Source organism: Salmo trutta, chromosome 16 (genome assembly GCF_901001165.1).
Source record: "Salmo trutta chromosome 16, fSalTru1.1, whole genome shotgun sequence".
Taxonomy (NCBI): domain Eukaryota; kingdom Metazoa; phylum Chordata; class Actinopteri; order Salmoniformes; family Salmonidae; genus Salmo; species Salmo trutta.
Genome location: NC_042972.1, coordinates 7781783 through 7808267, shown reverse-complemented (window position 1 = coordinate 7808267; position 26485 = coordinate 7781783). Strand labels below are relative to the sequence as shown.

At 47.3% G+C, this 26485-nt stretch overlaps 1 protein-coding gene across 3 annotated transcripts in view; it reads right to left on the bottom strand.

Moving 5' to 3' along the window:
• The window catches only part of pcbp4 (poly(rC) binding protein 4), a 129890-nt gene that overhangs the window by 44081 nt on the left and 59324 nt on the right, over window positions 1-26485 (bottom strand). For all 3 annotated transcript variants that reach the window (XM_029692883.1, XM_029692882.1, XM_029692881.1), the window contains exons 2-3: window positions 6351-6530; window positions 4802-4825 (exon numbers count right to left, since the gene is read on the bottom strand). In XM_029692883.1, coding sequence (XP_029548743.1) covers window positions 4802-4825; window positions 6351-6530 — 204 coding nt within the window. The remainder of the gene's footprint in view (window positions 1-4801; window positions 4826-6350; window positions 6531-26485) is intronic.

Below are 26485 nucleotides of genomic sequence, written 5' to 3'. Positions count from 1 at the left end.
ACTGCTCTAGATGGAATAGGACTGCTCTTGACTGCTGTTGATGGAATAGGACTGCTCCTGACTGCTGTTGATAGAATAGGACTGCTCCTGACTGCGCTAGATGGAATAGGATTGTTCCTGACTGCTCTAGATGGTCTGACTGCTCCTGACTGTTCTAGATGGAATAGGACATCTTCTGCCTGTTCTAGATGGAATAGGACTGCTCCTGACTGCTCTAGATGGAAAAGGATTGTTCCTGACTGCTCAAGATGGAGTAGGACTCCTCTTGGCTGCTTTAGATGGAATAGTATTGTTCCTGACTGCTCCAGATGGAACAGAACTGCTCGTGACTGCTGTTGATGGAATAGGACTGCTCCTGACTGTTCTAGATGGTCTGACTGCTCCTGACTGTTTTAGATGGAATGTGACTGCTCCTGACTGCTCTAGATGGAATAGGATTGTTCCTAACTGCTCTAGATGGAATAGGACTGCTCTTGACTGCTCAAGATGGAGTAGGACTCCTCTTGGCTGCTTTAGATGGAATAGTATTTCTCCTGACTGCTCCAGATGGAACAGAACTGCTCGTGACTGCTGTTGATGGAATAGGACTGCTCCTGACTGCCCTAGATGGAATAGGATTGTTCCTGATTGCTCTAGATGGTCTGACTGCTCCTGACTGCTGTTGATGGAATAGGACTGTTCTTGACTGCTCTAGATGGAATAGGACTGCTCCTGACTGCTCAAGATGGAATAAGACTGCTCCTGACTATTGTTGATGGAACAGAACTGCTCCTGACTGCTGTTGATGGAATAGGACTGCTCCTGACTGTTCTAGATGGAATAGGACGTCTTCTGCCTGTTCTAGATGGAATAGGACTGCTCCTGACTGCTCTAGATGGAATATGAGTGTTCCTGACTGCTCAAGATGGAGTAGGACTCCTCTTGGCTGCTTTAGATGGAATAGGATTGTTCCTGACTGCTCTAGATGGAATAGGACTGCTCTTGACGGCTGTTGATGCAATAGGACTGCTCCTGACTGTTCTAGATGGAATAGGACTGCTCCTGACTGCTCTAGATGGAATAGGATTGTTCCTGACTGCTCTAGATGGAATGTGACTGCTCCTGACTGCTCTAGATGGAATAGGATTGTTCCTAACTGCTCTAGATGGAATAGGACTGCTCTTGACTGCTCTAGATGGAATAGGACTGCTCCTGACTGCTCTAGAAGGAATAGGACTGCTCCTGACTGCTGTTGATGGAATAGGACTGCTCCTGACTGCTGTTGATAGAATAGGACTGCTCCTGACTGCGCTAGATGGAATAGGATTGTTCCTGACTGCTCTAGATGGTCTGACTGCTCCTGACTGGTGTTGATGGAATATGACTGCTCCTGACTGCGCTAGATGGAATAGGATTGTTCCTGACTGCTCTAGATGGTCTGACTGCTCCTGACTATTGTTGATGGAACAGAACTGCTCTTGACTGCTCTAGATGGAATAGGACTGCTCCTGACTGCTCTAGATGGAATAGGACTGCTCTTGACTGCTGTTGATGGAATAGGACTGCTCCTGACTGTTCTAGATGGAATAGGACTGCTCCTGACTGCTCTAGATGGAATAGGATTGTTCCTGACTGCTCTAGATGGAATGTGACTGCTCCTGACTGCTCTAGATGGAATAGGATTGTTCCTAACTGCTCTAGATGGAATAGGACTGCTCTTGACTGCTCTAGATGGAATAGGACTGCTCCTGACTGCTGTTGATAGAATAGGACTGCTCCTGACTGCTCTAGATGGAATAGGATTGTTCCTGACTGCTCTAGATGGAATGTGACTGCTCCTGACTGCTCTAGATGGAATAGGATTGTTCCTAACTGCTCTAGATGGAATAGGACTGCTCTTGACTGCTCTAGATGGAATAGGACTGCTCCTGACTGCTCTAGAAGGAATAGGACTGCTCCTGACTGCTGTTGATGGAATAGGACTGCTCCTGACTGCTGTTGATAGAATAGGACTGCTCCTGACTGCGCTAGATGGAATAGGATTGTTCCTGACTGCTCTAGATGGTCTGACTGCTCCTGACTGGTGTTGATGGAATAGGACTGCTCCTGACTGCGCTAGATGGAATAGGATTGTTCCTGACTGCTCTAGATGGTCTGACTGCTCCTGACTATTGTTGATGGAACAGAACTGCTCTTGACTGCTCTAGATGGAATAGGACTGCTCCTGACTGCTCTAGATGGAATAGGACTGCTCTTGACTGCTGTTGATGGAATAGGACTGCTCCTGACTGTTCTAGATGGAATAGGACGTCTTCTGCCTGTTCTAGATGGAATAGGATTGTTCCTGACTGCTCAAGATGGAGTAGGACTCCTCTTGGCTGCTTTAGATGGAATAGGATTGTTCCTGACTGCTCTAGATGGAACAGGACTGCTCCTGTCTGTTCTAGATGGAATAGGACTGCTCCTGTCTGTTCTAGATGGAACAGGACTGCTCCTGTCTGTTCTAGATGGAATAGGACTGCTCCTGACTGCTGTAGATGGAATAGGACTGCTCCTGACCGCTCTAGATGGTGTGTGTGTGTCTGTGTGTGTGTCTGTGTGCGTGTCTGTGTGCGTGTGTGTGTGCGTGTGTCAGAGTTATTTTAGCAGCAGGGTTAGCACTGAGCCAGACAAGCTCTAATGTCTGCAGGCAGGCTGGTTCTACTGTGGATCTGGATTCTGTCTCCTACTACAGCGGAAAACCAGCTAGATGAAATGACTGGCCCAGACCCAGAGGTGTATTGTCAGCAGGTTAGCTGGAGGTCAGCCCTCAGGACAGGCTCTGATGTCTGATATCTGCAGTGCCCTTTGTGTGTGTGTGTGTGTGTGTGTGTGTGTGTGTGTGTGTTGTGTGTGTGTTAGAAAGGTGTATTAGCAGCAGGTTAGCTGGATGTCAGCCCTCAGGACAACCTCTGATGTCTATATTGGCTCTGCTGGGTAGTCCTGGACAGAGACAAAGGCACACAGACACTGTATGCCTGTGTGTTACAGTACACCGCCTGGTTGTATGCCTGTGTGTTACAGTACACTGCCTGGCTGTATGCCTGTGAGTTACAGTACACTGCCTGGCTGTGTGCCTGTGTGTTACAGTACACCGCCTGGCTGTATGCCTGTGTGTTACAGTACACCGCCTGACTGTATGCCTGTGTGTTACAGTACACTGCCTGGCTGTATGCCTGTGTGTTACAGTACACCGCCTGGCTGTATACCTGTGAGTTACAGTACACTGCCTGGCTGTGTGCCTGTGTGTTACAGTACACCGCCTGGCTGTATGCCTGTGTGTTACAGTACACCGCCTGACTGTATGCCTGTGTGTTACAGTACACTGCCTGGCTGTGTGCCTGTGTGTTACAGTACACCGCCTGGCTGTATGCCTGTGTGTTACAGTACACCGCCTGACTGTATTCCTGTGTGTTACAGTACACTGCCTGGCTGTATGCCTGTGTGTTACAGTACACTGCCTGGCTGTATGCCTGTGTGTTACAGTACACTGCCTGCCTGTATGCCTGTGTGTTACAGTACACTGCCTGGCTGTATGCCTGTGTGTTATCACTGGAGTCTCTAGTATCTAGATCACAGTACAACTAGATGTTGATGCAGGAGCCATCACACTGATATAATATAATTCCTCCTCAAATGTCATTAAAATTATACTGTGTTAAGAAAGAGGAGATGCTATGGAATATGACCTGATGGAACGGTCATAGGAACTGATTAATACTGAACAGGACCTGAGAGATCTGTCATAGGAACTGATTAATACTGAACAGGACCTGAGAGATCTGTCATAGGAACTGATTAATACTGAACAGGACCTGAGAGATCTGTCATAGGAACTGATTAATACTGAACAGGACCTGAGAGATCTGTCATAGGAACTGATTAATACTGAACAGGACCTGAGAGAACTGTCATAGGAACTGATTAATACTGAACAGGACCTGAGAGAACTGTCATAGGAGCTGATTAATACTGAACAGGACCTGAGTGAACTGTCATAGGAACTGATTAATACTGAACAGGACCTGAGAGAACTGTCATAGGAGCTGATTAATACTGAACAGGACCTGAGAGAACTGTCATAGGAACTGATTAATACTGAACAGGACCTGAGAGAACTGTCATAGGAACTGATTAATACTGAACAGGACCTGAGAGAACTGTCATAGGAACTGATTAATACTGAACAGGACCTGAGAGAACTGTCATAGGAACTGATTAATACTGAACAGGACCTGAGAGAACTGTCATAGGAACTGATTAATACTGAACAGGACCTGAGAGAACTGTCATAGGAACTGATTAATACTGAACAGGACCTGAGAGAACTGTCATAGGAACTGATTAATACTGAACAGGACCTGATGGAAACAATAACCTCACCCAGGAACTCTGTATGTCTAGTCAGTCTACACCAGAGCCTTATATTTGGATAATCAATACTAAGGCTCTGGTCTACACGATCGTGCAGACCGACTCACAGACCTCAGGGATGATGACATAGGGAGAGGGGGAGGGAGGGAGGGAGGGAGAGAGAGAGAGAGAGAGAGAGAGAGAGCGAGAAGGAAAGAGAGAGAGGATGAGAGACAGACAGAAATAGAGAGACACAGACAGACAGACAGACAGACAGACAGACAGACAGACAGACAGACAGACAGACAGACAGACAGACAGACAGACAGACAGACAGACAGACAGACAGAAATAGAGAGAGACAGAGACAGACAGACAGAGAATTAGAGGGGTGAGAGAGAGAGAGGATGAGAGAGAGGCTGCATCTCACCTTTCCGATGATGCTGCCAACTTCCTGCAAAAGGAAAGAAAGTAAAATGTCACTATATTGATTTAATCCTGTCAGGAGTCATCTAGTGGTCAAGTTGCTCTCTGGGGTGGTAGACCACTATGCCACTACACCACCATACTACCAAAGACAGTCACTAGACAATAGACCACCCCAGACAGCCACTACCCCACCATACCACCTAAGACAGTCACTTGACCACTATACCACCCCAGACAGCCACTAGACCACCCCAGACAACCACTAGACCACCCCAGACAGCCACTAGACCACTATACCACCCCAGACAGCCACTACCCCACCATACCACCTAAGACAGTCACTAGAAAATACACCACCCCAGACAGCCACTAGACCACTAGACCACCCCAGACAGCCACTAGACCACTAGACCACCCCAGACAGCCACTAGACTACTAGACCACCCCAGACAGCCACTAGACCACTAGACCACCCCAGACAGCCACTAGACCACCAGACCACCCCAGACAGCCACTAGACTACTAGACCACCCCAGACAGCCACTAGACCACTAGACCACCCCAGACAGCCACTAGACTACTAGACCACCCCAGACAGCCACTAGACCACTAGACCACCCCAGACAGCCACTAGACCACCAGACCACCCCAGACAGCCACTAGACTACTAGACCACCCCAGACAGCCACTAGACCACTAGACCACCCCAGACAGCCACTATACCACCCCAGACAGCCACTACCCCACCATACCACCTAAGACAGTCACTAGAAAATAGACCACCCAAGACAGCCACTAGACCACTAGACCACCCCAGACAGCCACTAGACCACTAGACCACTAGACCACTAGACCACCCCAGACAGCCACCTGACCACTAGACCACCCCAGACAGCCACTAGACCACCCCAGACAGCCACTAGAACACTAGACCACCCCAGACAGCCACTAGATCACTAGACCACCCCAGACAGCCACTAGATCACTAGACCACCCCAGACAGCCACTAGACCACTAGACCACCCCAGACAGCCACTAGATCACTAGACCACCCCAGACAGCCACTAGATCACTAGACCACCCCAGACAGCCACTAGATCACTAGACCACCCCAGACAGCCACTAGATCACTAGACCGCCCCAGACAGCCACTAGACCACCCCAGACAGCCACTAGAACACTAGACCACCCCAGACAGCCACTAGATCACTAGACCGCCCCAGACAGCCACTAGACCACCCCAGACAGCCACTAGAACACTAGACCACCCCAGACAGCCACCAGATCACTAGACCACCCCAGACAGCCACTAGATCACTAGACCACTCCAGACAGCCACTAGACTACCCCAGACAGCCACTAGACCACCCCAGACAGCCACTAGACCACCCCAGACAGCCACTAGACCACTCCAGACAGCCACCAGACCACTAGAACACCCCAGACAGCCACTAGACCACCCCAGACAGCCACTAGACCACTAGACCACTAGACCAAGTCCACCCCTGGCCACATGTGTGTCATCATCTAAGGCAAGCAGACAGACCTACCTTTCCGTGCATGAGGAGCCGTAGCGTAAGGGTGACGTTCATGCCCCCCTCTCCAAAGTCCTGTTCACAGTTCATGTTGATGTGAGACTGAGACACAAGGAGACGCATGAAAGATGCTCTGCAGACAGACAGACAGACTCTCAGGGTGAAGGGAGAGGTTCTCTCTCTTCTCACAGCTCTCTGTAGGAACACACAGGAAGTACAACACTTTGTTATTATTGATTATAGTGATTATTGATTATTGAAGGGAGTGAAATGGGGGGCGGGGTCTCTCTGCTCACAGCTCTCTGGGAAGAGGGACATTAACAATACAACATTGTTATTCTTGATTATAGCGATTATTGTTTATTGATTATTATTTTGAGTTATCCCAGAAAACGTAACAATTGTATAATTTTCGAAAAAGGAAATGGTTCACCCGTATACGTGATACAACTGAAACCAAAGAATGGCTGTATACAGTACAGTACGTCAGCAACAAGCTTCAGAGAAACAGCTTGTTGTTAGAGAAACAGGTTGTTTTTAGAGAAACAGGTATTGTTAGAGAATCAGGTCATTTTCAGAGAAACAGGTTGTTGTTAGAGAAACAGGTCATTTTCAGAGAAACAGGTTGTTGTTAGAGAAACAGGTCATTTTCAGAGAAACAGGTCGTTGTTAGAGAAACAAGTCATTGTCGGAGAAACATGTAATTGTTCGAGAAACAGGTTGTTGTTAGTAGCAGTTCATTGTTAGAGAAATGTGTAGTTTTTAGAGAAACAGGTAATTGTTAGAGAAACAGGTCATTGTCTGAGAAACAGGTCGTTGTCTGAGAAACAGGTCGTTGTCTGAGAAACAGGTCATTGTTCGAGAAACAGGTCATTGTTAGAGAAACAGGTTGTTAGAGAAACAGGTCATTGTTAGAGAAACAGGTTGTTAGAGAAACAGGTCGTTAGAGAAACAGGTCGTTAGAGAAACAGGTTGTTAGAGAACAGGTCATTGTTAGAGAAACAGGTCATTGTTCGAGTAGTGATTCATTGTCAGAGAAATGTGTCGTTGTTAGAGAAACAGGTCATTGTTTGAGAAAAGAGGCCATTGTTAGAGAAACAGGTCGTTGTCAGAGAAACAGGTCGTTGTTAGAGAAACAGGTCATTGTTAGAGAAACAGGTCGTTGTCAGAGAAACAGGTCGTTGTTAACAACACAATTTAGCTCATTGTACCCAGAGCCTATCTTTTCAAACACTTCTACATAACGACGGGAACAAGGAACACAATGTATAAAAAAGGCCATGCCTGTGCATGTGACTTTCCCCACAGTCTCGTTAGTGTGATTTATCCCCTTCTCAGCTCTATAATCACTGCCAGGTTTCATGGACATGTGGACATGTGGACTCTGGCCCCTCCCTCTCTAGCTCAGAGTGGTTATCGTCTTTGGCCAATGAGGACGCCAAGTTTGGCTGGGGACCAAGTTTTCAGTGTTTTTTTCTAGAAGTGTTGTTGGGGATAGTTTCTGATGATCAATACATGCTACTGAAACCTTGGTTATCTTGTTAAATATGTAACTTAGTGTTCTGTCGCCAGCGGTTAGCATTGCTTACCTGTTAAGGTAATGCATACTATTGTCTAAGTAGAGAATTGCCAGCTACTGTAATAATTGCATGTTCGTAGCTGTTATTATGGGCATGCTAATGCTACTGTTCGAGTCGTGTTACGTGCAAGAAAAGTGAAGCCAGTAGAAGATGATTCTAGATGGCCTGGTCTACTTCCACATACACACTTGATTTACGGCCTATTACATAAGATCTCTAGCTGGCTGGAGAGAAAAGGTCACAAGTCGTGACTGGCAGCAGTAATTAGACTCTCTCTCCGCCAAGACGTTGACATCCTATCTGTAGCTGTGTGAATATGTGTCTGCAGTGATATGCTATCTAGGCTATGTAGTCTAAGGTGCTAATTGTATAGCTGCATTACAGCTGTTAATATGTACATATATTTTCCTTTCCTTATAGAATCACAAAGACTTCTTCTAGGGTGTGTGTGTGTGTGTGTGTATGTGTGTGTGTGTGTGTGTGTGTGTGTGTGTGTGTGTGTGTGTGTGCAGGTCACCTAAGACATGATACAACTCTGGATGTGGACACAACTGTCTTGTTCTAACCGGACAGCCTGTAGCAAGTCAGAACCTTAACAATCAAATAAAATGTGAAATCAAATTTTATTTGTCACATGCGCCGAAATACAACAAGGTGTAGACGTTACAGTGAAATGCTTACTTACAAGCCCTTAACCAACAATGCTTTAAGAAGTGTTAAGAAAAAAAATAAGTAAAAAATAGAAAATAAAAGTAACAAATAATTAAAGAGCAGCAGTAAAATAACAAGCGAGGCTATATACAGGAGGTACCGGTAGAGAGTCAATTTGCGAGGGAACCGTTTAGTCGAGGTAATTGAGGTAATATGTACATGTAGGTAGAGTTAGTGACTATGCATAGATAATCAACAGAGAGTAGCAGCAGCATAAAAGACGGGTCTGGGTAGCCATTTGGTTACCTGTTTAGAAGTCTTATGGTTTGGGGGTAGAAACTGTTAAGAAGCCTCTTGGACCTAGAATTGGCACTCCGGTTCCTCTTGCCGTGCGGTAGCAGAGAGAACAGTCTATGACTAGGGTGGCTGGAGTCTTTGACAATTTTTAGGGCTTTCCTCTGACACCGCCTGGTATAGAGGTCCTGGATGGCAGGAAGCTTGGCCCCAGTGATGTACTGGGCCGTACGCACTACCCTCTGTAGTGCCTTGTGGTCAAAGGCCGAGCAGTTACCATACCAGGCAGTGATGCAACCAGTCAGGATGCTCTCGATGGTGCAGCTGTAGAATCTGTTGAGGATCTGAGGACCCATGCCACATTTTTTTTTTTCTCCTGAGAGGCAATATGGTTTGTCGTGCCCTCTTCACGACTGTCTTAGTGTGTTTGGACCATGATCGTTTGTTTGTGATGTGGACACCAAGGAACTTGAAGCTCTCAACCTGCTCCACTACAGACCCGTTGATGAGAATGGGGGGCGTGCTCAGTCCTCCTTTTCCTGTAGTCCACAATCATCTCCTAATCAGCATAAAGTACTAGCGGGTGAGGGCATTCACAGCCGACGGCTCAGACGAGCTCCAGTTAGCTGTTTTTACATGGTCCTTCGAGCTGGATTCTGACCTAGCTACAGAGAAGATGTTGCAGTAAACTGAAGAGGAGTTGTTTCCACGCCCCAGGATGCAGACGAGTTATCCTACAGACGACCAGCCCTGCTCCAGGCCTCCTCAGTAGTAAACGGGTGGCCACACCCTCACCAGTTGGGAGCTTCTGAGGGAATATGAGAACCTGCGTCATGAGCAGGAAGAGATCAGGAGGATGTACTCTAGGCCCTCCCGGCCTGAGTCACCGCCGTGGAAGCACCGTCTCCTGATTGTCACCGCTCTATGATCCGCCACGGAAGTCCCACCATAGGCGATACTCCCAGACTTCAGGGCTGCTCCCCTAACAGACTCTACTTCATACCTCTCAGAGTCGGCCCAGCTGCTCCCCTAACAGACTCTACTTCATACCTCTCAGAGTCGGCCCAGCTGCTCCCCTAACAGACTCTAATTCATACCTCTCAGAGTCGGCCCAGCTGCTCCCCTAACAGACTCTACTTCATACCTCTCAGAGTCGGCCCAGCTGCCCCCCTAACAGACTCTACTTCATACCTCTCAGAGTCGGCCCAGCTGCTCCCCTAACAGACTCTACTTCATACCTCTCAGTCGGCCCAGCTGCTCCCCTAACAGACTCTACTTCCTACCTCTCAGAGTCGGCCCAGCTGCCCCCCTAACAGACTCTACTTCATACCTCTCAGAGTCGGCCCAGCTGCTCCCCTAACAGACTCTACTTCATACCTCTCAGAGTCGGCCCAGCTGCTCCCCTAACAGACTCTACTTCCTACCTCTCAGAGTCGGCCCAGCTGCTCCCCTAACAGACTCTACTTCATACCTCTCAGAGTCGGCCCAGCTGCTCCCCTAACAGACTCTACTTCATACCTCTCAGAGTCGGCCCAGCTGCTCCCCTAACAGACTCTACTTCCTACCTCTCAGAGTCGGCCCAGCTGCCCCCCTAACAGACTCTACTTCATACCTCTCAGAGTCGGCCCAGCTGCTCCCCTAACAGACTCTAATTCATACCTCTCAGAGTCGGCCCAGCTGCTCCCCTAACAGACTCTACTTCATACCTCTCAGAGTCGGCCCAGCTGCTCCCCTAACAGACTCTACTTCATACCTCTCAGAGTCGGCCCAGCTGCTCCCCTAACAGACTCTACTTCATACCTCTCAGAGTCGGCCCAGCTGCTCCCCTAAAAGACTCTACTTCATACCTCTCAGAGTCGGCCCAGCTGCTCCCCTAACAGACTCTACTTCATACCTCTCAGAGTCGGCCCAGCTGCTCCCCTAACAGACTCTACTTCATACCTCTCAGTCGGCCCAGCTGCCCCCCTAACAGACTCTACTTCATACCTCTCAGAGTCGGCCCAGCTGCTCCCCTAACAGACTCTACTTCATACCTCTCAGAGTCGGCCCAGCTGCTCCCCTAACAGACTCTACTTCATACCTCTCAGAGTCGGCCCAGCTGCTCCCCTAACAGACTCTACTTCATACCTCTCAGAGTCGGCCCAGCTGCTCCCCTAACAGACTCCACCTCATACCTCTAAGAGTCGGCCCAGCTGCTCCCCTAACAGACTCTACTTCATACCTCTCAGAGTCGGCCCAGCTGCTCCCCTAACAGACTCTACTTCATACCTCTCAGAGTCGGCCCAGCTGCTCCCCTAACAGACTCTACTTCCTACCTCTCAGAGTCGGCCCAGCTGCCCCCCTAACAGACTCTACTTCATACCTCTCAGAGTCGGCCCAGCTGCTCCCCTAACAGACTCTACTTCATACCTCTCAGAGTCGGCCCAGCTGCTCCCCTAACAGACTCTACTTCATACCTCTCAGAGTCGGCCCAGCTGCTCCCCTAACAGACTCTAATTCATACCTCTCAGAGTCGGCCCAGCTGCTCCCCTAACAGACTCTACTTCATACCTCTCAGAGTCGGCCCAGCTGCTCCCCTAACAGACTCTACTTCATACCTCTCAGAGTCGGCCCAGCTGCTCCCCTAACAGACTCTACTTCATACCTCTCAGAGTCGGCCCAGCTGCTCCCCTAACAGACTCTACTTCATACCTCTCAGAGTCGGCCCAGCTGCTCCCCTAACAGACTCTACTTCATACCTCTCAGAGTCGGCCCAGCTGCTCCCCTAACAGACTCTAATTCATACCTCTCAGTCGGCCCAGCTGCCCCCCTAACAGACTCTACTTCATACCTCTCAGAGTCGGCCCAGCTGCTCCCCTAACAGACTCTACTTCATACCTCTCAGAGTCGGCCCAGCTACTCCCCTAACAGACTCTACTTCATACCTCTCAGAGTCGGCCCAGCTGCCCCCCTAACAGACTCTACTTCATACCTCTCAGAGTCGGCCCAGCTACTCCCCTAACAGACTCTACTTCATACCTCTCAGAGTCGGCCCAGCTGCTCCCCTAACAGACTCTACTTCATACCTCTCAGAGTCGGCCCAGCTACTCCCCTAACAGACTCTACTTCATACCTCTCAGAGTCGGCCCAGCTGCTCCCCTAACAGACTCTACTTCATACCTCTCAGAGTCGGCCCAGCTGCTCCCCTAACAGACTCTACTTCATACCTCTCAGAGTCGGCCCAGCTGCTCCCCTAACAGACTCTACTTCATACCTCTCAGAGTCGGCCCAGCTACTCCCCTAACAGACTCTACTTCATACCTCTCAGAGTCGGCCCAGCTGCTCCCCTAACAGACTCTACTTCATACCTCTCAGAGTCGGCCCAGCTGCTCCCCTAACAGACTCTACTTCATACCTCTCAGAGTCGGCCCAGCTGCTCCCCTAACAGACTCTACTTCATACCTCTCAGAGTCGGCCCAGCTGCTCCCCTAACAGACTCTACTTCATACCTCTCAGAGTCGGCCCAGCTGCTCCCCTAACAGACTCTACTTCATACCTCTCAGAGTCGGCCCAGCTGCTCCCCTAACAGACTCTACTTCATACCTCTCAGAGTCGGCCCAGCTGCTCCCCTAACAGACTCTACTTCATACCTCTCAGAGTCGGCCCAGCTGCTCCCCTAACAGACTCTACTTCATACCTCTCAGAGTCGGCCCAGCTGCTCCCCCAACAGACTCTACTTCATACCTCTCAGAGTCGGCCCAGCTGCCCCCCTAACAGACTCTACTTCATACCTCTCAGAGTCGGCCCAGCTGCTCCCCTAACAGACTCTACTTCATACCTCTCAGAGTCGGCCCAGCTGCTCCCCTAACAGACTCTACTTCATACCTCTCAGAGTCGGCCCAGCTGCTCCCCTAACAGACTCTACTTCATACCTCTCAGAGTCGGCCCAGCTGCCCCCCTAACAGACTCTACTTCATACCTCTCAGAGTCGGCCCAGCTGCTCCCCTAACAGACTCTACTTCATACCTCTCAGAGTCGGCCCAGCTGCTCCCCTAACAGACTCTACTTCATACCTCTCAGAGTCGGCCCAGCTGCTCCCCTAACAGACTCTAATTCATACCTCTCAGAGTCGGCCCAGCTGCTCCCCTAACAGACTCTACTTCATACCTCTCAGAGTCGGCCCAGCTGCTCCCCTAACAGACTCTACTTCATACCTCTCAGAGTCGGCCCAGCTGCTCCCCTAACAGACTCTACTTCATACCTCTCAGAGTCGGCCCAGCTGCTCCCCTAACAGACTCTACTTCATACCTCTCAGAGTCGGCCCAGCTGCTCCCCTAACAGACTCTACTTCATACCTCTCAGAGTCGGCCCAGCTGCTCCCCTAACAGACTCTAATTCATACCTCTCAGTCGGCCCAGCTGCCCCCCTAACAGACTCTACTTCATACCTCTCAGAGTCGGCCCAGCTGCTCCCCTAACAGACTCTACTTCATACCTCTCAGAGTCGGCCCAGCTACTCCCCTAACAGACTCTACTTCATACCTCTCAGAGTCGGCCCAGCTGCTCCCTAACAGACTCTACTTCATACCTCTCAGAGTCGGCCCAGCTGCTCCCCTAACAGACTCTACTTCATACCTCTCAGAGTCGGCCCAGCTGCTCCCCTAACAGACTCTACTTCATACCTCTCAGAGTCGGCCCAGCTGCTCCCCTAACAGACTCTACTTCATACCTCTCAGAGTCGGCCCAGCTGCTCCCCTAACAGACTCTACTTCATACCTCTCAGAGTCGGCCCAGCTGCTCCCCTAACAGACTCTACTTCATACCTCTCAGAGTCGGCCCAGCTGCTCCCCTAACAGACTCTACTTCATACCTCTCAGAGTCGGCCCAGCTGCTCCCCTAACAGACTCTACTTCATACCTCTCAGAGTCGGCCCAGCTGCTCCCCTAACAGACTCTACTTCATACCTCTCAGAGTCGGCCCAGCTGCTCCCCCAACAGACTCTACTTCATACCTCTCAGAGTCGGCCCAGCTGCCCCCCTACAGACTCTACTTCATACCTCTCAGAGTCGGCCCAGCTGCTCCCCTAACAGACTCTACTTCATACCTCTCAGAGTCGGCCCAGCTGCTCCCCTAACAGACTCTACTTCATACCTCTCAGAGTCGGCCCAGCTGCTCCCCTAACAGACTCTACTTCATACCTCTCAGAGTCGGCCCAGCTGCCCCCCTAACAGACTCTACTTCATACCTCTCAGAGTCGGCCCAGCTGCTCCCCTAACAGACTCTACTTCATACCTCTCAGAGTCGGCCCAGCTGCTCCCCTAACAGACTCTACTTCATACCTCTCAGAGTCGGCCCAGCTGCTCCCCTAACAGACTCTAATTCATACCTCTGAGTCGGCCCAGCTGCTCCCCTAACAGACTCTACTTCAGGCCTCCCTGGCCAGTGCATTCGCTACCTACATGGGTCCGTTGGGACTTCCACAATGAGGTGGCCCAGCTGCTTTCCCAACCGATGTGCCTCTAGGTCACCCCGGGCCGGAGGTACGGAAGAATCCGGTCCGCTTCTGCTCTCCAGAGCGGCCTAGCTCCCCAGCAGATGAAGACAACTCCAGTGTGCACAGTCCACCACACCAAGGTCTGTACACCCTCTCAGCCAGAGCCTTGACTAGCCATAGTTTAGGAGACTTCCGCTCCAGTCGTGGAGCCACAGCCAGCCGGAACTTCCACCAGCTCACCCTCAGGAACCCCTCCCTGCTCCTGGCCCAAACTCGCGTTGGACGGAGGATTTAACCATCTAGGTATATATATATATATATATATATATATATATATATATATATATATATATATATATATATATATATAGGCTGTGCAACACAAAAGGTTCAATCAAGACTGTGAACATTAATATGATTGCCAAGTATCAGGAGCTAGCACATCAAATCAGCACTCTAATTTAAAAAACTTAATTGAGAATCTGTCAAAAGCTTAAGTGAGCATTAAATCAGCTTCTGGCTTGAACATGCCACTCGCCTGGTAGACGCTTAAAAGCCCCTGCACAGTCATCACACACATGGCAGAAAAGCAAAAAACGACATCTCTGTATGTGTCTGTATGACTCATCCTCTTCGCATCTGTCTGGTGAGAAACATTTAGACATTCGTCTTCGTGTCTCAGCTAAGATACTGTGTGTGTCAGTGGAGGCTGGTGAGGGGAGGACGGCTCATAATAACGTCTGGAACAGAGCAAATTGAACGGCGTCAAACACAAGGAAACCATGTGTTTGATGTATTTGATACCATTCCACTGATTCTGCTCCAGTCATTACCACGAGCCTGTCCTCCCTACTTAAGATACCACTAACCTCCTGTGGTGTGGTGTGGTGTGGTGTGTGTGTGTGTGTGTGTGTGTGTGTGTCAGCCTAAGACTGCCTGTCTGCCAGAAGCATGGTTACAGTAATTAGAGACTCAATTGTCATGCCTGAGGAACTGCAGCTGTGGGAGGAGGGAGTGTGTGTGTGTGTGAGAGAGAGTGTGTGTGTGTTTGTGTTTACAGGGTAATATTCTGCTGCTGGGAAACACACATATACACACACACACACACACACACACACACACACACACACACACACACACACACACACACACACACACACTTCCCCAAAACACAGTTCTCCTTGAAAGTAGGTCACAAATGTGATGCTAGCTGGCACACAGGACCAAGCCTTGGTCACATGGTGTTTCTAGGGTTTATCAGAAATACATGTCGAGTAATTATCCTCTCACCCCTCTCTAATTCTACAGAGTAGGACAGTGTTTATAGACCAGCCCTTTATTTCAGTCACTTTAATCATATCTACATGTACATACTACCTCAATCAGCCCGACTAACTGGTGTCTGTATGTAGCCTCTCTACTGTATATAGCCTCGCTACTGTTAAAGCCTCGCTACTGTTATCTTTCACTGTCTTTTTACTGTTGTTTTTATTTCTTTACTTACCTATTATTCACCTAATACCTTTTTATTTTTTTAATTGCACTGTTGGTAAGTAAGCATTTCACTGGTAACAGCCCTGGTAACATCCCTAGTAACAGTCCTAATAACAGTCCTAGTAACAGCCCTAGTAACAGCCTATTAACAGCCCTATTAACAGCCTAGTAACAGCCCTGGTAACAGCCTAAGTAACAGCCCGAGTAACAGTCCTAGTAACAGCCCGAGTAACAGTCCTAGTAACAGCCCTATTAACAGCCCTAGTAACAGCCCTAGTAACATCCCTAGCAACAGCCCTAATAACAGCCGAGTAACAGCCCTAATAACCTCCCTAGTAACAGCCCAAGTAACATCCCTAGTAAAAGCCTAGTAACAGTCCTAATAACAGTCCTAGTAACATCCCTAGTAACAGTCCTAATAACAGTCCTAGTAACAGCCCTAGTAACAGTCCTAGTAACATCCCTAGCAACAGCCCTAATAACAGCCGAGTAACAGCCCTAATAACAGCCCCAATAACCTCCCTAGTAACAGCCCTAGTAACATCCCTAGTAACAGTCCTAGTAACAGCCCTGGTAACACCCTAAGTAACAGCCCTAGTAACAGACCTAGTAACAGTCCTAATAACAGTCCTAGTAACATCCCTAGTAACAGACCTAGTAACAGTCCTAATAACAGTCCTAGTAACATCCCTAGTAACAGTCCTAATAACAGTCCTAGTAACAGTCCTAGTAACAGTCCTAATAACAGTCCTCGTAACAGCCTAGTAACAGCCCTGGTAACAGCCTAAGTAACAGCCCTAGTAACAGACCTAGTAACAGACCTCGTAACAGCCTATTAACAGCCTACTAACAGTCCTAATAACAGTCCTAGTAACAGCCCTGGTAACAGCCTAAGTAACAGCCCTAATAACAGTCCTAGTAACAGCCCTCGTAACAGCCCTGGTAACAGCCTAAGTAACAGCCTAAGTAACAGCCCTAGTAAAAGTCCTAGTGACAGCCCTAGTAACATCCCTAATAACAGCCCTAATAACATCCCTAGTAACAGCCCTAGTAACAGTCCTAGTAACATCCCTAGTAACATCCCTAGTAACAGCCCTAGTAACATCCCTAGTAACAGCCCTAGTAACAGCCCTAGTAACAGCCCTAATAACATCCCTAGTAACAGCCCTAGTAACAGCCCTAGTAACAGTCCTAGTAACAGCCCTAGTAACATCCCTAGTAACAGCCCTAGTAACATCCCTAGTAACAGCCCTAGTAACAGCCCTAGTAACAGCCCTAGTAACAGCCCTAGTAACATCCCTAGTAACAGCCCTGGTAACAGCCTAAGTAACAGCCTAAGTAACAGCCCTAGTAACAGTCCTAGTGACAGCCCTAGTAACATCCCTAATAACAGCCCTAATAACATCCCTAGTAACAGCCCTAGTAACAGTCCTAGTAACAGCCCTAGTAACATCCCTAGTAACAGCCCTAGTAACATCCCTAGTAACAGCCCTAGTAACAGCCCTAGTAACAGCCCTAGTAACAGCCCTAATAACATCCCTAGTAACAGCCCTAGTAACAGTCCTAGTAACAGCCCTAGTAACATCCCTAGTAACAGCCCTAGTAACATCCCTAGTAACAGCCCTAGTAACATCCCTAGTAACAGCCCTAGTAACAGCCCTAGTAACATCCCTAGTAACAGCCCTAGTAACAGTCCTAGTGACAGCCCTAGTAACATCCCTAATAACAGTCCTAGTGACAGCCCTAGTAACATCCCTAATAACAGCCCTAATAACATCCCTAGTAACAGCCCTAGTAACAGTCCTAGTAACAGCCCTAGTAACATCCCTAGTAACAGCCCTAGTAACATCCCTAGTAACAGCCCTAGTAACATCCCTAGTAACAGCCCTAGTAACAGCCCTAGTAACAGCCCTAGTAACAGCCCTAATAACATCCCTAATAACATCCCTAGTAACAGCCCTAGTAACAGCCCTAGTAACAGCCTAAAACAGCCTTAGTAATAGACCTAGTAACAGCCCCATTAACAGCCCTAATAACAGCCCTAGAAACAGCCCTAGTAACAGGTTATTAACAGCCGTAGTAACACCATAGTATGAAGGGTAAAGTAGCAACGGCACTAGTATCAACATACATATGGAACCCTCCATCCCTCGTCCATTACACTCTCTAAACCATCGCTCCTGCTCCAGCCCACCGGCACCATTTGCATAGGGCTGTGTTGTTTTCTGTTTGTCCCTGAAGCATAGCGTGCACAGTTCATGTATCACGCACGGCCGCACAGCCTGCCTGTCAAGGCCTCACAGATCTCCCCTCTCCTCTCCTTTTCGATCCTCTCCTCTCCTCCCCTCTTCTTTTTCTTTTCTCCTCTTCCCATCTCCTCTACTCTCCCCTCTGCTCTCCTGCCCCCCTTCCCCCTCCCTCTCCTCTCCTCTCCTCTCCTCTCCTCTCCTCTCCTCTCCTCCCCCCTCCCCTCTGCATGCTCCACAGTCAGTTAGTCAGTCCAGCCAGGCAGTCTCTGGCACATTTCCCTGTCTACACTACACTAAGGTTACTACGGTTACTGGCCGGGTTATGTATCATCCGTCAGCTAGAAAGGAAAATATTAAGCACAACTGTGTGAAAGGGCTCCACCAATAGTGTGAAAGGGATCGACCAATAGTGTGAAAGGGATCCACCAATAGTGTGAAAGGGATCGACCAATAGTGTGAAAGGGATCCACCAATAGTGTGAAAGGGATCCACCAATAGCGTGAAAGGGATCCACCAATAGTGTGAAAGGGCTTCACCAATAGTGTGAAAGGGCTTCACCAATAGTGTGAAAGGGATCCACTAATAGTGTGAAAGGGATCCACCAATAGTGTGAAAGGGATCCATCAATAGTGTGAAAGGGATCCACCAATAGCGTGAAAGGGATCCACCAGTAGTGTGAAAGGGATCCATCAATAGTGTGAAAGGGATCCACCAATAGCGTGAAAGGGACCCACTAATAGTGTGAAAGGGATCCACCAATAGTGTGAAAGGGATCCACTAATAGCGTGAAAGGGATCCACCAATAGTGTGAAAGGGATCCACCAATAGCGTGAAAGGGATCCACCAATAGTGTGAAAGGGATCCACCAATAGTGTGAAAGTGATCTACCAAGGCCGTGGTCAGAGTGCCACAACCCTACAATCCTAATAGTCACCGTTGTTTTATGTGGATAATATGGCTGTTACCATAGGGAGACTCACAATTGACCAGGCGTATTCCGGGTTGGCACGGGGTAGGTCGTCACTGTAAAAAATAATTTGTTCTTAACTGTTTTGCCTAGTTAAATAAAGGTTAAATAAAGGTTAAATAATACATCGAATAAATATAAAACATGCTTTAAGGAAGACAGGAGGTATCTCAATATGTGTCTGAAGACAGGAGGTATCTCTATATGCATCTGAAGACAGGAGGTATCTCTATATGCATTTGAAGACAGGAGGTATCTCTATGTGTCTGAAGACAGGAGGTATCTCTATATGTGTCTGAAGACAGGAGGTATCTCTATATGTCTGAAGACAGGAGGTATCTCTATATGCGTCTGAAGACAGGAGGTATCTCTATACAATTAACCCCCCCCCCCTCCTCATTACTCGAGGAGGGGGGGTGAAGGTAGAGTGTTTGTGTGTGATTTGTGTGGGTGCTGAGTGTGTGTGCTGAGAGTGTGTATGTGTGTGTGTAGGTGTGTGTGTATCCTGAGTGTGTGAATGTGTGTGTCCTAAGTAGGGCTGTCCACGACCCCCAAAAAATATTGGTCGACCGAGAGCCGTCTGTACTTTTGTCCTTTCTTTGATCGGTCGAAATGTCTGAACGTGCATTTTTCCAAATATAGATGCAGCCTATGTTTGAATAAAATCAACTATATGTAGGCCACTGAGCTTGTCTGATGCTTTAAGCTCAGCGATTACAAAAAAAAGACACACAAATGACGTAAGAGGGAATCAGAGATCAATATAGCCTAACCAGAAGAAATAAACCTGTTCCTGAGCCTGCTCTTCCTGCTGCTGGCCTTCGCTGATTCTGCCATTACCCTCCTGAAGCTGCTGGTAATAGGCTACACCAGTGGTCGGCAACCTTTTCCATTTGGAGCGCCAAGTTATCCAACCAATTCTACTGATCTGCGTGCCAGTTATATCACATTTCATACACACATTTTCGTGGAACAGTTTCATTTAATTTCTAATAAAGTCTTCATATCTCAAAATGTATGTAATGTGATTAATTAACATTATCTAAATGAAAATGATACAAACATAAAAGTAACTTCTATTAATTACCATTGCAAATATGTGAAAAAAGTTACAAATAAAAACATTGCGGCATGCAGGTGAAAAAATATACAGATTACAAATAAATATTGTATAAATCACATTGGCTACACATGGCCTGTCTGCAAGGAACTTAAAACATTATATCAACTATTAACTTGGTCCTGCCTGAAGCTCCTGCCAGCAAGCTTGCAACATTGTATAAAATATTCTGGACCCTCAGAGGTTCTTGTGCCAGTGAGCTCTGGACAGACAGACACAGCTGTAGGCTATTTGCCCAAGGAACAAGAAGTAATCAGGTAGACCTATTTTATGAGGTTTCCATCAGACATGACATGTTTCCCCTTTCATTCTGAGTGGTTATCCAAGACAATCATAAACAGTATCAGATCCCCAAATGGGAACATTTATAGGCCTAGATTTGCACGCAGGCAAGGTAGCCTAGGGATACTTCTATGTGTAATCAGGCCAGGTAGCCTAGGGCTACTTCTATGAGTAATCAGGGCCAGGTAGCCTAGGGCTACTTCTATGAGTAATCAGGCCAGGTAGCCTAGGGCTACTTCTATGTGTAATCAGGGCCAGGTAGCCTAGGGCTACTTCTATGAGTAATCAGGCCAGGTAGCCTAGGGATACTTCTATGTGTAATCAGGCCAGGTAGCCTAGGGATACTTCTATGTGTAATCAGGCCAGGTAGCCTAGGGCTACTTCTATGTGTAATCAGGGCCAGGTAGCCTAGGGCTACTTCTATGTGTAATGAGGTCAGGTAGCCTAGGGCTACTTCTATGAGTAATCAGGCCAGGTAGCCTAGGGCTACTTCTATGTGTAATCAGGGCCAGGTAGCCTAGGGATACTTCTATGTGTAATCAGGCCAGGTAGCCTAGGGCTACTTCTATGTGTAATCAGGCCAGATAGCCTAGGGCTACTTCTATGTGTAATCAGGGCCAGGTAGCCTTGGGCTACTTCTATGAGTAATCAGGCCAGGTAGCCTAGGGATACTTCTATGAGTAATCAGGACAGGTAGCCTAGGGCTACTTCTATGAGTAATCAGGTGAGGTCTGTACTCAAGATTGACAGGAGCGCTCCAAACAAAAGACAATGAATAAATTGACAAGTCGTAAATGGAATGAAATAAGCCAAACAAACAATGACAACGGTAAGACTGTAATAATAATAATATATTGAATGACAGGCAGAGCACTGAACAGAAATAACCATAACCAAACAAACATTGTAGATTAGAAATAATGAGAATAAACGTTAAATGTACTACTGTTGATACTGTTGTGGCATCCCCAGACAGGCGTGAATCAGATATACGTGAATCATACAGGTGTGAATCAGACAGGCGTGAATCAGACAGGCGTGAATCAAACAGGTGTGAATCAGACAGGCGTGAATCAGACAGGGGTGAATCCGATAAGCGTGAATCAGACAGACGTGAATCAGACAGACGTGAATCAGACAGGCGTGAATCAGATAGGCGTCTGGTGTGCCATCATTTTTTAAATTCTTTTTTAAAATTTAATTTAACCTTTATTTAACAAGGCAAGTCAGTTAAGAACAACTTCTTATTTACAATGACAGCCTAAAGCTGTCACTGCTAAACCCGGACGACAATGGAGTGCCAATTGTGCGCCACCCTATGGGACTCCCAATCACGGCCGGTTCTGATACAGCCTGGAACCGAACCAGGGTCTGTAGTGACGCCTCTAGCACTGAGATGCAGTGCCTTAGACTCGGGAGCCCACCACTCGACTAACCAGGGTCTGTAGTGACGCCTCTAGCACTGAGAACCAGGGTCTGTAGTGACGAGCACTGAGAACCAGGGTCTGAGAACCAGGGTCTGTAGTGACGCCTCTAGCACTGAGATGCAGTGCCTTAGACTCGGGAGCCCACCACTCGACTAAAAAAATCAACCAAACAATGGCCCAGTCGACTAAATGGGGTCAGCTCTAGTTCTAAGTGTGGTTGTGTGTGTCCTTCAGAGCGCTGCAGTTACACAGCACAAAGGAATTTCTATTAGCAGCCACGGCCCACAGACCGCTACTCTGTCATACAGTGAAATTAATTATTGAAATGCTTTCAGATGGGATGGAGTTAAGATTTACACACACACACACACACACACACACACACACACACACGAAACGTAGGCACACACACAGGGGCACACGCACACAAGCAAGCAAGCAAGCACGCACACACACACACACACACACACACACACACACACACACACACACACACTAGTAGGACTTATGTCCATGTGTCCTCCAGGAGCTGAGCTGTCCCCTTGAGAGTTGCCATAGATCAGTCATGCATGAGGTAAGCACTCTACTGAAGGAACACACACAGACTGGGACGTGTGTGTGTGTGTGTGTGTCAGGGGGATTGATCCTAGAGGACACACAGTCTACATGGGACCCCCCCCCTGGCAGTCCTGGCCCGAGTTTCATTCCAGGAAGATGTGCCCTTCCCCCTTCTCTCTTCCCTCAGTCACCCCCCCTAAAGGCCCAGACACCAAGCTACTGTTCAAGGCACCAGGATTCTGGGCTGAGTTTCCTTCCAAGAAGATACTCCTTCTTTCCTTGTTCACTGGGTAAGTATAAGAGCAATAACTCCACCAGCCACCTAGTTTCCTCATTAGATCAGTGAAGGGAACAGAGTGACTGAAAGAAGAGGAAATGGAATGAAATGCAGCCCAGGAGGTTTGATGTTAACATGAAAGAGCCTGGGTTTCCAGGAAGGAGCCTGGGTTTCCAGGAGAGAGCCTGGGTTTCCAGGAGAGAGCCTGGGTTTCCAGGAAAGAGCCTGAGTTTCCAGGAAGGAGCCTGGGTTTCCAGGAGAGAGCCTGGGTTTCCAGGAAGGAGCCTGGGTTTCCAGGAAGGAGCCTGGGTTTCCAGGAAGGAGCCTGGGTTTCCAGGAAAGAGCCTGGGTTTCCAGGAAGGAGCCTGGGTTTCCAGGAAAGAGCCTGGGTTTCCTGGGTTTCCAGGAGAGAGCCTGGGTTTCCAGGAGAGAGCCTGGGTTTCCAGGAAGGAGCCTGGGTTTCCAGGAGAGAGCCTGGGTTTCCAGGAGAGAGCCTGGGTTTCCAGGAGAGAGCCTGGGTTTCCAGGAAGGAGCCTGGGTTTCCAGGAAAGAGCCTGGTATTTTAGTTTGTTTACAAGGTGACTCTCTGGTGATTGATTCCAGGTTAGCAGTTAGCTGATGACGTAACTCCTTCTGTTTGAATTAAACAACCTGCAGCACCATCTTCGGTGAGTTAAATCACGTCAGTGGACGTCGGGCAGAAAAAGTCTCTGTTCCAAATGAAACACTATTACCTATAGTGTGCCCTGGTCAAAAGTAGTGCACTACATTTGATCACAGCCCTGGTCTAAAGTAGTGCACTAAATAGGGAATAGGGTGCAATTTAGGAAGCAACCTCTAATTCACACCATTGGACGGCAGGCAGATGACCTCACGGACAGGCAATCCGAGTGGTTGTAAAAAACACTTCCTGTTTGTCATTCTGATGGGGACGCTGCTGCCTCTATTACCGTGATGATGTCATAACGGCTTGGCATGCTGCCTGCCAGCGAGCAGCATGCCAGGGGGAGGGCGGGAGAGAGAACGAGAGAGAGGGAGGGGCGGGAAATCTGCCGAGATGGGCACGTCTGAGTGAGGGTGACACTGGACCCTATTTAAAGAGATGAGCTGTACAGTGGAGAGAGAGAGAGACAGAGAGAGACAGAGAGCGATAGAGGCTGCCTGTAGGGCTACAACGCGCCTCTGATTTATCCCACCATCCTCTCCTCTCCTCTCCTCTCCTCTCCTCTCCTCTCCTCTCCTCTTGTCCTCCTCTCCTCTCCTCTCCTCTCCTGTCCTCTCCTGTCCTCTCCTCTCCTCTTGTCCTCTCCTCTCCCCCTGTCCTCTCCTGTCTTCCTGTCCTCTCTTCCTGTCCTCTCATCTCCTCCTGTCCTGAATCTGCTCTCTGTCAAATAAACTCTGCATAGCCACGCTGTATTGACAATGCCTTTCCTCTCCTCTCCTCTCCTCTCCTCTCCTCTCCTCTCCTCTCCTCTCCTCTCCTCTCTGTGAAGGCAGAGTTGATGATCACAGTAATTAGGAGGATGGTAATGTCAGAAGTACTGCCAGGATGCTAGCACACTGATCACAGGAAGTGTTGTTCCATCACTGTACAAGAAGAGGAGAGTAGTTATCTAAGTGTTGAGCGCTCAAATGGCAGGGTAGACTAGTGGTTAGAGTGTTGGACTAGTAACCAAAAGGTTGCAAGTTCAAATCCCTGAGCTGACAAGGTACAAATCTGTTGTTCTACCCCTGAACAGGCAGTTAACCCACTAGGCTGTCGTTGAAAATAAGAATCTGTTCTTAACCTCTCTTGGGTAGGGGGCAGTATTATCACCGCTGGACGAAAAATGTACCCGAATTAAACGGCCTACTACTCAGGCCCAGGAACTAGAAATTACACTCGTAATTTTCTAAAACTGTTTGAATGATGTCTGTGAGTATAACAGAACTCATATGGCAGGCAAAAACCTGAGAAAAAAATCCAACCAGGAAGTGCAGGATCTGAGGCTGTAGATTTTCAAGTGATTGCTTATCTAACACACAGTGATTTAGGGTTCATTTTGCACTTCCTAAAGCTTCCACTAGATGTCAACAGTCTTTAGAAAGTTGTTTGAGGCGTCTATGGTGAACAGAGAGCCAACAAAGGAAGTTGGAAGTTGTTGACTCAGGAAAGCACATGATTTCATTGGAGCGCATTCATGTGAGGGGTAGCTGTGTTCCAAAACGTTTTTCAAGACATTGGAATCGTCCGGTTGGAATATTATTGAAGTTCTAAGTTAAAAAGGCCCTAAAGATTGATGCTATACAAGGTTTGACATGTTTGAACGAACGGAAATATAACTTTTTTTGACTTTTCGTCGTGACATTTTGGCCGTGCTTCCTACACTTGGAGTAGATTACTGAACGCGCAAACAACAAGGAGCTATTTGGACATAAATTATGGACTTTATCGAACAAAACAACATTTATTTTGGACCTGGGATTCCTGGAAGTGCCTTCTGATGAAGATCAACAAAGGTAAGTGAATATTTCTAATGCTATTTATGATTTTAAATGACTCCAAAATGGCGGGTATCTGTATTGCTTGATGTCGTTTTCTGAGCGCAGTACTCAGATTATTGCAATGTGTGCTTTCCCCGTGAAGCTTTTGTGAAATCTGTCACAGTGGTTGCATAAAGGAGATGTTCATCTATAATTCTTTGAATAACAGTTTAATATTTTATCAACGTTTATGATGAGTATTTTTGTTAATTGTAGTGCTGATTCACCGGCGGTATTGGAGGCAAAATATTTTCTGAACATCATGCGCCAATGTAAAAGGCTGTCTTTGGATATAAATATCAACTTGATCGAACAGAAAATGCATGTATGGTGTAACATGATGTCCTAGGAGTGTCATCTGATGAAGATCGTCAAAGGTTAGTGCATAATCTTAGCTGGTTTTCTGGTTTTTGTGACGCCTGTCCTTGCTAGGAAAATGGCTGTGTGGTTTTTCTTGTGTTGGAACTGTCCTAACATAATCTAACTTTATGCTTTCGCCGTAAAGCCTTTTTGAAATTGGACAATGTGGTTACATTAAGGAGACATGTATCTTTAAAATGGTGTAAAATAGTCGTATGTTTGAGAACTTTGAATTATGACATTTTGTGGTTTTGAATTTGGCGCTCTGATTTTTTCTAGCGTCCCACCTCCCCAAGAGAGGTTAACTGACTTGCCTAGTTAAATAAAAACTGGTCTCTGACTCTGGGAAAGTCAACCCTTTTAAAAATATGTCATATAGCTATTCCAAAAAGTGTTGTTTACCGTAGTAGTTACTTTTCAAAGAATATATGTCATTCTCATATTCCCATAGTTCCAGCAGACATGGTGGGAGAGGAAACACAGACAATACTACACCATATGAATACTAAGAAGTTCTATAAAACATATTCATGTTAGTTCTATAAAAATATTAATAATGTTAGTTCTATAAATTATATTAATAATGTTAGTTCTATAAAAATATGAATAATGTTAGTTCTATAAAATATATTAATAATGTTAGTTCTATAAAATATATTAATGTTAGTTCTATAAAATATATTAATAATGTTAGTTCTATAAAAATATTAATAATGTTAGTTCTATAAAATATATTAATAATGTTAGTTCTATAAAATATATTAATGTTAGTTCTATAAAATATATTCATGTTAGTTCTATAAAAATATTAATAATGTTAGTTCTATAAAATGTATTCATGTTAGTTCTATAAAAATATTAATAATGTTAGTTCTATAAAATATATTAATAATGTT